General features: G+C 47.6%; 2 protein-coding genes across 2 annotated transcripts; one reads left to right on the plus strand and one right to left on the minus strand.

The window, feature by feature from the left end:
- Positions 1-2,999: 2,999 nt before the first annotated feature.
- PHYHD1 (phytanoyl-CoA dioxygenase domain containing 1) lies at positions 3,000-8,668 on the plus strand. The gene is made up of 11 exons (XM_042830989.1): positions 3,000-3,049; positions 3,802-3,960; positions 4,264-4,339; positions 4,447-4,494; positions 5,814-5,869; positions 6,048-6,110; positions 6,190-6,211; positions 6,544-6,672; positions 7,747-7,863; positions 7,981-8,107; positions 8,531-8,668. The coding sequence occupies exons 1-11, from the start codon at positions 3,017-3,019 to the stop codon at positions 8,574-8,576; spliced, it is 876 nt and encodes a 291-aa protein (XP_042686923.1). The 5' UTR covers positions 3,000-3,016; the 3' UTR covers positions 8,577-8,668.
- A 2,244-nt stretch (positions 8,669-10,912) lies between these two features.
- Positions 10,913-13,604, minus strand: DOLK (dolichol kinase). Its single transcript, XM_042830775.1, has 2 exons — positions 13,539-13,604; positions 10,913-12,733 (listed from the first exon to the last, which is right to left on the minus strand). Exon 2 carries the CDS (start codon positions 12,626-12,628, stop codon positions 11,057-11,059), a length of 1,572 nt encoding a protein of 523 aa, XP_042686709.1. The 5' UTR covers positions 12,629-12,733; positions 13,539-13,604; the 3' UTR covers positions 10,913-11,056.
- Positions 13,605-13,626: the final 22 nt, after the last annotated feature.

Consider the following 13,626-nt stretch of genomic DNA (forward strand, 5'->3'; position numbering starts at 1 on the left):
GGGTTGTGGTTTGGCATGCAGGACCTGTGCTTGGTGTAACATTGCTGACATTCGCTCTGTATGCAGGGTTGCTCGGGCAGCTGATCAGCAGCACCTCCACCGTAAGCACCGAAGGCTGCTATTGTTTTCTCTTGAGAGATGTGTAAGACTGGACACTTTAACAGAATAAAAGTTTAACTTTTTAATTTGCGTTTTCCTTTTATGTCTGCTTTCTTTAATTTGGCTGTGTGTGAAGGCGCTTCGCCCCTGGCCGCCTCGCTTCTCGGAAGACAGATGTTAATGATTGCTGCTGTTGTGTGGGATTGCTGCTTTACTCATCGCTTCAGCCCGTGTGGGTTATGGCATTTCTTTATGAATAAAACAAAGTAGATGTACAGAGATTCTGCTGAGGCCTGGACTGCCTTACACTTTACCATCGCTTTAACAGAGGGTTGAAACAATTTACACTGCCAATACAGGCTGTTGGAGCATTGATTGTCTGCCTGTAGAAACTCCGCTGGCTTTTCAGCGTGCATCTTGCTCTCTCTTTCCCTAGGAGAAGGATGGGGACTGAAGGCAGTGGAGAATGCTGCCTGTTGCCATGGGAATGGTGCCTTCAGCCAGCTGCTGGTAGCAGCCTGTAACTTTCAAAGATGGTTTGAGTTTCTGTGCAACTCATTTGTTATAGAGAAAGGTATTTCTCTTGTGTCCTGCCTTCCCTTGCTTCCTTTGAGGCTGTTTGACCACAGTGACGTTGTACCTACTTCAGTGACACAGAGCTGAAGTGGTGGAAGGCGCTGCTCTGTGCCACAGTTTATTGGCATTAAGTTTTTAATGGAATGCTTGGAAGGGCTGAGCTAAGAAAGGAGAGGACAAAACGCTTCCTGTCATCTAAGGCTCTCTTGGACTGGGGCTTCCTTCTGGCAAGGGGTCACCAGCACCTCAAGTCACTGAGCAAAAGGGAAGAATGAAAGGAGCCATCAGAGAACTGGTGGTGCTTGTTGGATCCCTAGGGAACGGGAGTATGGGGATGGAAAGGAGCTTTGGGGTGAAGAACTGATGTTTTTGCTGGGAAAAATGCAATCCAGATAATTCCAAATTTTCTGTGTAGCTCACTAAGGCGTAGAGTGAAGACCCAGTGTTACTGGAGCTATGATTTAGGTTTGTTACATACAGTTCTCTAGCCTGACCATACCAAAAACCAGTAGGTAGAAAACTCATGAAGAAAGTAACTTGTGTCAGACTGTGGATAACAGTGAGAGTGCTCTCAGTAGGGAACTCTTCTGTTTCTGAGGCTTCTGAGGTGGGGAGAAGAAGGGAAAAGGGCTGATTTCCCAGTTTTGTCTGAGCCCTCACTACTTCCTTGTTTAAACTTATGGGAAGAGAAGATATTTATGTCCTTTGTTCGCTTTTTTGGGGGCGTTATGTGGGGGTGGTGGTTTGGTTTTCCTCTTTCTGGAAATGCCTCAGCCTCAAAATAGGAGTGTGCCTGGAAGGTAGAAGGGCTGGGAGGCTCCTGAGAACAAACTGCTCCTGTAGCCACTGTGGTTGTGCCCTTGTTTGTGTGACTGCCTGCTGGCACTCCCCATGCCCTGCTTTGCTGTTGGGAGTGCTTTTTTACAATGCAATCCATAAACAGGGAAGCTGTGGTTTGCTGTCGTGCGTGTGAACTAGAGTGGCTTCTGGAGTCAGCACATGTGTAAGATGGGGAGTGGAGAAGATGGCATGCTAAATTGCTTGGAAGAAGATTACTGGAAATGAGAAGTGATGGTATGAATGACCTCAGTAACACAGGGGAAGGGTATGGGAATGCGTGCAAACAGTGTTTGTCTGGATTGCTGCTCCCCAAGCAGGGCTCCCCCTGAGTAAGGGACATGGCCTTACAGACAGCAGCTGCAGTAGGCTGGCTGTGTTGCCTTGTCTTTGTTTCGTTTTCCTACTGATTACACAGCATTCTTCAGAACAGCTCAGCTTCGTCATCTGGAGAAGCTCCTTAAACAAGAGGGAAGAACTATCTGATGGTTTTCTTTTTAGAGATATAGATGGATAGATACCTGCTCCCATGTAGCAGCGACAGGACGAGAGGTGATGGCCTCATGTGCTGAGGAGGTTCAAGTTGGGTGTAAGAACATTCCTTCTTGGAAGGAGTTGTGCTGCACTGGCACAACTGCCTGGGGAATGGTGGGGTCACCATCCCTGGGGGTGCTCCAGAGCTTTGGAGATGTGGCACTGAGGGATGTCAGTGGGCATGGGGGAGGGCGTGGGTTGGGGTTGGGGATTTGAGAGGTCTTTTTCAACCTGGGAGATTCTATGATTCTGTGCTCAAAATGAGATGCTCTCTAGTGAAAATCCTGAATTCTCTTTTCATTAAAAATAAAACACAAAGAAGGAGGGTGGGGGGTTGAATTGAATGGGTTTCCCTTACAGAATAAGGTATCTTTTTCCTGAACACCACCTGCTTCAGATGGATTTTCAGTTGCTAGCCAAGTGTGTTTGGAAACAACCTCCTTCCCAGCAGCAGCTGTGAATGAGACCAGCCGGTGACTCTGAATATGGCTGAATTGCTGGTGGAAGCCCTTCAGCTTTAGCACCCCTTGGTCTCATCTTTGTCACCTCCTGGTGGTTGGGCTCCTTCCTGGCAGGGCAGGGTCTGCTGGCTGAGCAAAGGGAACTCTGCAGGAGTTTGAGTTGACTGCTTGTGCATTTGTTTCTCTGTTCGGTGGCCCTTGATCTTTTCATCCTACCTGAATCTTACTCTGCTTCTTTAATTTACAACCGTGTTTACAAGTTTTTGATCTGGGTTATTAAACTAGCCATTTCTCCCTGGGGCTAAGCAGCAAATTGTGATCACAAAGAACAAACGCTTCCGTATAGCAGCACCGAGAGCTGGAGCACAGCTCCATCACTGAGCACTGGGAGCCAGCAGCCACGGAGAGGTCAGAGCAGGAGGTGGCTGTGCTGGCTCTGTGCTTGCATTTGTCACATGCTGCCCAAGGGTCACGTGCCGAGGTGGCACAGCCGTGCTGGTGGGACTGCGATGGCGTCTGTGACCCAACAGCAGATGCAGAAGGTAAGGGAGCAGCAGGCAGGGAACATACCTGCACCATTTGCAAGGCACGGGCGCTCCGTGCTGAACCAGTGCTCAGGTCTGGCAGAGATCTGCTTTGCACACACTTTGTATTCTGCTCAGCTCCGTGCACTGCTGTTCATTCTGAGCCTTGGAAACCCGCTGTGGGTGCAAACTTGCGGAGGGCTTGTATGCCCTGCAGAGCTCCTCTGAGAATTCTTCGGTGTCCTTCTGATTCCTGCTCAGCTGCCACTGCGAGGCTGAGATCTGTCCCTGAGGATAATCCCCGTGGTGTTCTATATAGGGAAGCAGTGCCAGCAGAGTTCGCCTCATTTCATAGAGGATTGTGTAGTCAACCGTGAGAGCCACCCAGGGATTTTTCCCTTAGAGAAAATCACTTTTTCTCCTTCTAGCTTGTAAAGGCATCTCCTCCTTATTTGGAATCTGGAAATGAGTGCTCTGTTTGCTTTAGCAGTATATGTAATTTAGGTGTTGTTGCTCATGTAGCTAAGATATCCTTAAACCATGAAGACTCAGCAATACTATCTACTCTGGTTTCTGGGTAGGGAGGTGAAATGTATTCCTCTTAATTCTATGGGATCTGAGCCTGTTTAAGGACTGATCTTTCTTGGTAATGCCCCTCTTGAACTTTAAAAATAAAAGAACAACACTTCAGTTTTGTCATTTGTGGATGAAAGAGAAACATATCAGAAATAGCCCAGGAGGAGGGCAGCCACCCCGTGTCCCCCTTTCAGTTCCATGAGGATGGTTTCCTCGTCCTGGAGCACTTCTTCAGCCCAGAGGAGTGTGACAGCATGAGGAGCAGCATCCAGAGGATCCTAGATGGGATGGAGGTGCCACCACACTGCCGGACTGAGTTCTCCACCAAGGAAGAGGAGCAGCTCCAGGCACAGGTACCTGCAGGGCAGGGCTGGTCCCATGCTGCCCTGGGACAGAAGGAGGAAGGCATTGGCTTCCCAGCTTTCTGCTGGTATTTGTTGGTAGTCCGTGTGTGCCAGGCTGGAGTCCTAGGGAGTGCCAAGAGGTTTAATGTTGAAAGAATGCATTCAGTATTTGTAGGAATGATTTCTGTTAACTGTACTTTGTTTCTGCTGCTGCTTGGTGGGAAAAAGATGCAGGTGAGTGTTATCTGTGATTGAAGGTTTGGCTGTGTGTTCATGATGATGCTGTCTTTACTGGGCTCTTCTCTCTGACAGGGCAGCTCGGATTATTTCCTCACCAGTGGAGACAAGGTCAGGTTCTTCTTTGAGAAAGGTGTTCTGGATGAGAGAGGTGAGCCCCGAACCCAGTCAAGGGAACGTGAGGAGGCAGGGCCAGGTTCCAACTCTGCAACCATCCCTGCTTTGCTAAACATATTAAAATCTGGTTTTGTCTTGTAGGCAACTTCCTAATTGCAAAGGAGAAATCTGTCAGTAAGATTGGCCATGGTACGTTCAATTGATCTTTTTGTTTTTTGAGAAGGATGGGCAAAAGGGAGGCAGTTCTTAGGCACTGGGATTTTTTCAGAGCCACCCTCTTTAGTCTCCTAAATCTAAACCTTCCTGAGAGCAGAAGTGGCTTTGTCCCTGTTCTGTTTCTCACTGTGCCCCAAACACTGCAAACCTCATGCAACTCCTTCCTTTGCAACCTCTCCCGTATTAAATTAATCTCAATTTCAGCTCATCAGTTCACTTTTTTCCTCATCTTTCCGTCACTGCCTCTGCAGATGTCTCTGTGCAGCTCCTCACTCTCTGCTGCCAAAGTTCTCAGCTATAAACCTTTCAAAACAAAACCCAAAGAACGCTTCCAGGAGGCTCTTTGGTTGCACATAGCACTGAGTTACTGGTGTGCAAAGGTTTGGACTTCAGCCCTCAGACCTCTTGGGGTCAGAGATTGCTTGAGCAACCTCCCACTGAACTGCTCCCACTGCACATGGCTCAGACTGTTTCCTGCTCTCTGCACAGTTCAGCTGTTTTCTTCCTTTCTCACTGCAGCATCTTTTCTTATCTCCTTCTGCTTTCAGTTTGTGCCCTATTACCTCTCTCCCAGCCCCCCACTTGGGTTTGAATCTCTTTTGTCTTCAAACAATACGTGGAAAATAAGAGCAGGATTCAGCTCATTCCCCTGAACTTTGTTCAGATTGAACGTCACTGAGCTTGGAAATGCAATACGGAGCTCTCTCAGCACCCCTGCGCAGAGCAGCCTCTGCTGGGCTCTGTTACATTGACTTTTCCTCTGGGAAGTGAAAACAATTCTGTCCCCTGCTGCCTCAGCACCTTCTCTCTGATTGATTCTCCATAATGAGTCTTTTTAATGGGATCTCTCCTCGTCCCTTGTTCAGTGGCAGTCCTTGCTGGGCCTGATCAGCAAGAGGGGGAGCTGCATCTCTTTTTGCTTTGCATTTCCGTATGTTCTGTGTAATATGCTTCATCACAACACTCACTTTTTTCACTCTTTAGTCTTCTAAAGAGGACTGTATTAACTCAGAAGGGCTGTGTCACCTCGGGCAGACATTAAGGTTGGAAAAGCCCTCTCAGATTCCCAAGCCCAATCCACCCACCATCCCCACTGGCCACGTCTTGTAGTGCTGCATCTCCACGGTTCTGGAACACCTCCAGGAATGGAGTGATGCTGATGATCTTCTCCTGGGGGTGGGGTGTGGAAGTTCCTGGCTGCTTGGCTGTGCTCTTTGCACCTCATTGCTGCCAGCCTCTGGGCTCCCTTCTGTTACTGAAACCTTCACCCTGAGCCTTGTCTTTCCCCTTAGCCTTGCACGCTCATGATCCTGTCTTCAAGCAGATCACTCACTCCTCTAAGGTGCAGGTAAGCTGAGCTGATAGAGCTGTCTGACAGAAAACCAAATGATGGGATGGTCAACTTGAGCATTCTGGACTCCTAAGTACAAAGTTTTCGAACGTAAAAGGACAGAATACCAATAGAAAATAGCGCTTTGTTGTGTGCAGGAAGCAGCAAATGTAAATTTTGGGAAGTTTCTTTCCAGGAACTGGGGAGAAAACTAGGCCTTGAGAGACCAGTGGTTGTGCAGAGCATGTACATCTTCAAGGTATGGCTGCGAGCCTTCCTGCCATGGCAGGAGTGAAGCCAGTGTGACTCCTCCTCACGTGTCTCCCTTCTCCTTGCAGCAACCCGGCATCGGTGGGGAAGGTGAGCTTCGTGTGTCTCTGTATTACAGCACAGGTAGTCCTTCAGGAAAGGATTGTGAGCAGGTAAAGCTGGCACAGGCTGCCCAGAGAGGTGGTGGTGCCCCGTCCCTGCAGATGCCTGAGATCACAGCTGGATGGGGCTGTGAGTGCTGATGTTGCTGTGTGTGTCCCTGTGGGCTGCAGGGAGATGGCCTTTAGTTGTCCCTGCTACCTCAAGCGATTCCATGGCACGATGGGTGGTCAGGGCAGGCTGAGGAGCACCATGTATGCCCCCACCTCACAGTGCTGGCCCCAGGCACACTGAGATTCTGACCCTGCTGCTTTTCATCACAGTGACACCACACCAGGATGCCACGTTCCTGCACACGGAGCCCCTGGGAAAGGTCCTGGGCTTCTGGATTGCACTGGAGGATGCCACCCAGGAGAATGGCTGCTTGTGGTTCATTCCTGGCTCCCACACCAGTAAGTTGTGGCCACTCCTCCAGCAGAGCTTAATATAGCAATATTTTCTTTTCTTTTTTTTTTTTTACTGTACATGGCTGACAGTGCTTAGTTTTAAATTGAAACCAGGGTTATAGGGTGAAGAGGCAGCCCTCCTGGTGCTGTATTTACTCCAGAACCTGTGAGGGTGAGGCCCATTGCAGTCACCCTGCATCTTTTGTGCTGTTTCAGAACATCACCCTGCAACACAGGCTCTTCTTTGCCAGGCTCTGAGATTCAGGTTCTTAATGCAATGAAGGTCTGGAACTACTGACCTCTTTCTTCTTGTGGTGATACGTGCCATTGCCACCTGTCGGTGCTCCTTCTGTACTTCTGACTGCAGCTTTGAAAAGGTTCATTGTCACCTGGACTGCAAACTGTAATTCTCCTTCTGCCCTCTGGAGTGAGAATGCACTAACAAACCATTGCTCTTTTTTTTTTTCCTGCTTGCAAAACTGCTTCTTTTCCAAGCTGCATCCCATTCACAAGGATGCTCTTTTCCCCCTATGCCCATGACCTCTTAACTCTTGACAATATTCTAACTTCCTCTTTCACCCCAACCACCACAGCATCATTTCTGCAGTCTCCTGCCTTTCTCTTCCTCTAGGACATACTATTTGACTTCCAATGCTGCTCACCTAAGCATTTACTCGGTAATTACAGCTCTCTTGATGTTTTAAATCACTCAGCCCTCATACACTTTGGAGTAGGTTGTGCTCTGACAGCAGATTATGCTGTCAGGAAGAAGACATGGATGACAGTTTGGTTTTGGGTTTTGCATGAGTGTTTGAGCATCGTGTTCCTACCAGGCTGCGTTGAGATGCACAGAGCCAGGAGGGGAAGCAGAACACAGCTGATTCTCACTTTCTGCTACAGCTGGAAAATCCCAAATCTTTGCATGCTGAAAAATCCCCGAATCACCAAGGAAAGAATCGAATACATTAGCAGCATTGTTCCTTTAAGTGCCAAAAGGAACCACAGAGTGTTTCTGGGCTTGCACAAAACAGAGCTGGCATTTTCATTTGTATGGATGTTTGCTTATCTGTGGACGTGCAGGTGGGATCACCCGCAGGATGGTGCGTGCAGCCCAAGGTGCCTCGACGTGTGTGGAATTTGTAGGGTCAGAGCCGGCCTACGATGACAGCAAGTTCGTACCTGTGCCCATAAGCAAAGGTAGAAGCACCTCAGAGAAGGGAAACACAATTGCATTTCAACAGCTGTACTTTCCTTATGTCAAATTTAGCACTCACGACTGGGAAAAAAAGCAGTCTGGGTGTTTCTTCCAAACAGGTGGGCTCATAGTCATCCATGGAGAAGTCGTCCATAAGAGTGAAATGAACAGCTCGGGGCTCTCTCGCCACGTGTACACCTTCCATGTGATGGAGGCCAAAGGCACCAACTGGAGCAAGGAGAACTGGTAGGGTTGCTGTGATTCTTAGACAAATGTTTCATGAAAGCTTTTAAGTTGTACCCTGGTGTATTTGCAGACTTCTTACAGTCATGTTCAATAAGCATATTGGAGGAAGGGAAAAATTCCATGCTTGGCAATCTTTGCTGTGCTTCTACTTTCCAAAATATGCAACCACGTGCCTTAGGGATTTCTTTCAGGATTTCTACTAAATTTAAAATAAAACAGCGAAGTGCCTGAAAGACAGAAGTGATGACTACAGGTGTAACTGGTGTTCAGCCTGAGGGGTTCTAAAATGCTGACTTCTCACTGTGTCAGGTCTTGCTGTTGTTTGAAACGCCCTTTGGGTGCAGCAGTATTGATTGCTGATTTAATGGCCCAGAACTGGAGTAGTCACTGCAGTTTTGTTTTTTGCTCTTCCTTACCACCTAGGCTCCAGCCAACTCCTGAACTGCCTTTTCCACCGCTCTATACTTGACATTCACGATTGGCTTCTGGAGTCAACTGGCTGGTTGGTGTTCCCATTATTGCTTGTCTGTGTTCTCTATAAGTGCAGTTCACTAGATCAATGCTCAAGATATAATTATCCACTGTGAGCAAGCTCCCTTCATGCAGCTGAATCTGCCTGCCTTCAGTAGAAGCATCTGCTGCAGGATGAGCCCTGCTCTGAGGATAGTAGCCCAGTCCTTTTGGTGAGGAAATCTCTTCTGTCTCCAGAACAGGCCATTAGGGAGTGTTCCACCTTGACCATGGCAATGGTTGAGAAGTGTTTCTTGTTGTAGAGCTGTAGTATTTTAAGTCGAGAGCTCATTTAGTGCTTGGCTCTGTTCATTGGCAGTGCAGGTGAATGTGTTGTGTGATGGTGGCAGCCTTGGGTCTCTGTCCTATTCTTTGGATAGTAATAAAGACAATGCTACTGTGGGCAAAATGAATCAGGGAGTCTACTTCTTTAATTAATTGCTCTTCTGGGTTTTTCTTGCAAATTGCAGCTGAACGTTTGATCTCTAGGCTTGATTAAAAATATCAACGTTCTTAAAGATGTCGAAAACATGAAAAGAACAACAAAACCCCTCGTGATACATCAATAAAAAATCATGAATCTTCATTTTAATCTCACCCCTTTTTTTTGAGGGTGTCACAGTGTGATCTCCTCCCAACACGTGGGGCTGCAGCTCAGCTCTGTGATGATCTGATTGAGGTGTGTGCACCACCATGACTGCCCAAACCCCAACAGAACCAAACCACAGCAAAACCTTAGGAACATTAAGTAACTTCAATTGCATCAGGGGCAAGCTCATGCCTGTGTGCTAAGCTGAACAGGACGCAGGTAGCATTTCTGAAGGAGTTGCAATAGATGGTATCTCTCCCAATGTACTCAGAAGGTCATAGATAGGGACAAAGAAGTGGGAGAGACTATAGGAATGAAATGCTGTCGTGGGTGCGATGTGATCACTTTCAAGCAGTCATGGAGTTGTGTTTGTAGCAGAGCTGTGGCTGAGTAACATACCCAGCTCAATCCAGCCAATTTGGGAGCATAAGTCAGGATGGAGTGAGGCACTCCAGCTCCTACGTAATATTCCACACTTATTTAAATTTACTTTTTGAATGCTTGATTAAATGGGTACTAAGTTTTATCTAGTTAAAATGAGACAAAACCAGAATGAACTTAACAATAAGTTGTTAGGGAAACAAGGCTCCAATTCTTAGTGATTCGTTCCTCTCAGAAATATATTACCCATCTCTAGTGTTGGTTTGATCATCTGATTTGTGAAATAGTAGAATTAAATTTATGGTAAGAAGAATTTTTATCCCTTTGGGCATTGCCTAGCAATGCAGAATATGTTCAATACGGCGCAGAGCTCAGGCTGTCACAGTGGGAATGAGGCTGGCGAACGGCAATAGCAGCAGCCTGGAGTTCAGTTCCTGCTGTGGTGCTCCTGGGATCTCTCCCTGTGCTTTTCCTATGGTTTGTTTCACAGTTGCAAGTGGGGATGGAGGGGGAAGTGACTTCTTGTAGTTTTGTGCTGTTTTGCAGCTTTGGAGGTGAAGGCTGTGGGTCGTAGTGGAACTTTTTCTGTATCTTTCCATTACTAGAGTTAATCTCTTAGAACAGTGCCTGCTGCTGAGCAATGATTGTCTGACCTCTGCTTATATGCACCATTATCTGCAACTTGCAAAATATCTAATTCATGTGGATGAACAGAAGCAAGAAGCTGGACTGAATTTGCAGGTTTTACAGTTCAGTGTGAAGGAAATGCAGCCTAGTCTGAATTGTTTTTTTGCAAACGTATCTGTCCCGTATTGCATTATTAACCAAAACAAACCCTGAACAACTTTGGCATGTTGGGAAAGGCAGGCTCAGGTGTGGAGTTGGGCCCAGGTGGGGGATGTTGGGCAATGCCACCTCCCTGCGGGTCCTGACTCGTTCCTGGGGCCTGATCTGTTGGCACAGAGCATCACTTCTGCTCCACCTGTGCTCCTAATAAGCAGTCAGGGCTGCAGGGGAGAATTGTGTAAGGTGTCTGGGGCAGCCCTACACCATTCCCAAAGTGTACTGTGGTGCCTTTTTGTGGGGAACATATTGTCAGAACGTAACTGCATCCTTCAAACCAGGATCCTGGAAAGCAAAGCTTCAGCTCCGGCAGTTCTTGGGGAAATGGAAGAAGCAGAGAAAGCACAGCACTTGGCAATAAGGGACTATCAATGCAGAAGGGCTTAATAGATTCTCCCCTGTGATTTTTTTTTTTTTTAATATGACAAAAATCAACTTGTGCTGTTTTAAAAACTACAGAAAAAAACAGACTGAAACAAAACTTTTATTTTAAATAGATTTTTTTTCCTTTGTTTTAAACAAAAGAAAAACACTGTTTGGATCATCTTTCATCTGTGATTGATGTGCATATATTCAGTTGCTGCTTTTCTCTAGAAGTGGAGAAACCTCTATTCTTGGAAGTGCTTTTAAACCATAAACATGATCTGGAGGTAGAGAGGTAACAACAAATTATCAATTTGGGTCGTGTAAGCTTCCAAAAGAGAAACTAAGCTCACAGACACCAGAATCCAGGCGTAGCTGGAGTTCAGGTTCACGCTGCTGTCAAAGATCAGAATAAGAGCCACAGCAATGATCTGAGCAAAAACTGCTGTCATTGTCCCTTCAAAGGTCTTCTTTGTGCCCGGCCATTTGATTTCCCCCATGGTACTGCCAAAAACAGAAGCCATGGTGTCTCCTACCCCTACCGCAAGCACCCCAGCGTAGGGCACCAGTGCTCCTGCCCCAGACAAGGCACCTTTAGGGGCACAAGATCTGGGGAACAACCACACTGGGAGGGACATGCCAAGAAGAAGGTAAATGTGAGTCAAGATTAGAGGCCCACTGTCTCTTTCATCCAAGAAGAGAGACAGCAAATAGCGAAGAGTCTGACCAAGCGGTTTGATCCTGAAGTACCGAATGTACTCTAAGAATATGAACACTGCCAGACACAGGACTGCAGCAACATAGAGAAGCTGGCGGTCATAAATTAGTCCAGGAACGTAAGTTGCTACAACAATGAAATGGAAATACTTCCTGGTTATGGTTGAGGCCTGGTGTTTTTTAGATTCAGACGATCTCTTGGCATTCTGGTAGAAAACTATGCCACACGCTGAAGCAGCCAAAAAAGTCCAATATATGAGCAGGTAAACCCTCGTCTGTGTCTGAAACAAAAACTGGAGCAGCCAAAACAAAGGGTTCCTCCGGATCAGTCGATAAAGCCAAGGCATGATGACCCCTAAGCCTAGCACTGCTGTCATCATGTGGAAAAACATGGAGGAGATCCACGTACCCGAATCCATGAAAATGAAGAGAACAGTGAAAAAAAGCCCAAGAATAATAACTCCAATAACTGCCACCAGAAGGAAGAAGTCTATGGGTTCACCTCTGCCCTCGATTACATTCAGTGAGCGTTTAATGAGCTGATTGAGAACAAAACTTATACCTCCGAGAACTAGCAATGCTTCTCCAGGAGTAAAACATCGAGGCAGCAGGTAGAGCAAGATCATACTGAGGTAGACAAAAATTAGCAGCACTTCTAGGACCTCTATCACTTCTGAAACAGTCAAAGAGTGCTTCATGGTATAGATAATTATACTGCCAGCAACACCAGTGAGTATGCAAGTGTTGGTGGGCACAGGTTTTGTGATGCCAACGGCAATCACAGACAAAAATAGAGCAACCAACATGCCAGTGGAAGCTACAACTATGCCAAAGCGTTCAAAGTACACGATACCAGCAGCCTTGCACCTCTCCTTCATTGCTATCCCCAGCAAGGGGATGACCATGCTGGCAGGCAGGAGCCCACTGTTTGCTGTGCTGCGGAACTGGAACACAGCCCCCCCCTGCTGCAGCAGGCGGTCCCATTTGAACTGGACATAGAAAGCCTGGATGGCAAGAGCTACAGCACACCAGGAGTAGCGGTCCCACACCACTGCATGCACGCACAGAACGATGCTGAAGACGATCAGGGATTCCACCAGCACTGGTTTGTTTAACATGGTTCCAGTCCAACGCGGCTTTGGCTTTCAAGATCTTTGTTATGGGTCCTGATCTTCTCAGTAGTTGTCCACTAGAAGGAATTCTCTTTCACACTACTGTGATTCCTATTGAAAACAAACAAATGATGAAAGCAATTATTGGAAAACCAGAAAAACTGAAGCTTGCTTGCAGCTGTTTTGTTCGTAAGCTCAAATTAGACTGATGTTATATGCCAACTATTAATCAGAGATAAGAAGGGATCAGCCAAAACCGTTATCCCCACTTGAGAATCCAAGCTGAGCTGGCAGAAGCCAACTGCTCAGTATGTGGGTATTCAGATACTGCAACAGAAATACTTTAAATTTCATTTTTGACTTGAAATATGAAGCAAACAAGCCACAACTATTCCCAGATGGCTTCACTGCAGCAAGCTGCCAGCTGGGCTACAGGACATGGAGCAATTTCACCACCTGTGATGCAGATCTTCTGTTCCAGCTTTCAAAATCTGCTGACGTTCAGATTTGCAACACAAGGTATTTCACTTCTGCATTACTTTCTGGTCCCTGCCAGATAACCCTGCTGGTGCCTAAGGGGCAGGACAGAGGGGAAAGGCTCCTCAGTGCAGTGTACTGCTGGGCAATCGGCTAATGGCTTTAAACTAAAGCACGGCAGATTTCGAAGAAACCGTTAATAATGAGGGCGGCGAGGCCCTGGGAGCTGTGGATGCCCCAACCTGGCAGCGCTCAGAGCCGCGCTGGATGGGGCTTTGGACAGGGCGGCAGGGGCCCGGCTGCTCTGGGCTGGGAACCTTCCTCGCCGCCCTCCGCCGTCCCCCAGACCCCGCTAGGCCCTGACAGGAGGCACTGCCCAAGGCTCTCCAACGGGCCGCGCCCTTCCCGCTGCCGCCCGCTCCCCGCGGCGCTCACCTACCTGGCAGGACGCCGCCATCTTGGCGCTGCCGCCCGTCACATGACCCAGCGAAACGGGGAGGGGAGGGAGCGGAGGCGGAGCGGCCGCA

Source organism: Centrocercus urophasianus, unplaced genomic scaffold (genome assembly GCF_019232065.1).
Source record: "Centrocercus urophasianus isolate 14NV4802_14NV808 unplaced genomic scaffold, USGS_Curo_1.0 seq_34, whole genome shotgun sequence".
In the NCBI taxonomy this organism is placed as follows: Eukaryota; Metazoa; Chordata; class Aves; order Galliformes; family Phasianidae; genus Centrocercus; species Centrocercus urophasianus.

Coding starts and splice junctions, on each gene's coding strand:
- PHYHD1 (XM_042830989.1), top strand. CDS start 3,017: ATGGCGTCTGTGACCCAACAGCAGATGCAGAAG. Junction 6,212..6,543: donor ACCCGGCATCGGTGGGGAAG/GTGAGCTTCGTG, acceptor TTTTCATCACAG/TGACACCACACCAGGATGCC. Junction 8,108..8,530: donor AACTGGAGCAAGGAGAACTG/GTAGGGTTGCTG, acceptor CTTACCACCTAG/GCTCCAGCCAACTCCTGAAC.
- DOLK (XM_042830775.1), bottom strand. CDS start 12,628: ATGTTAAACAAACCAGTGCTGGTGGAATCCCTGATCGTCTTCAGCATC.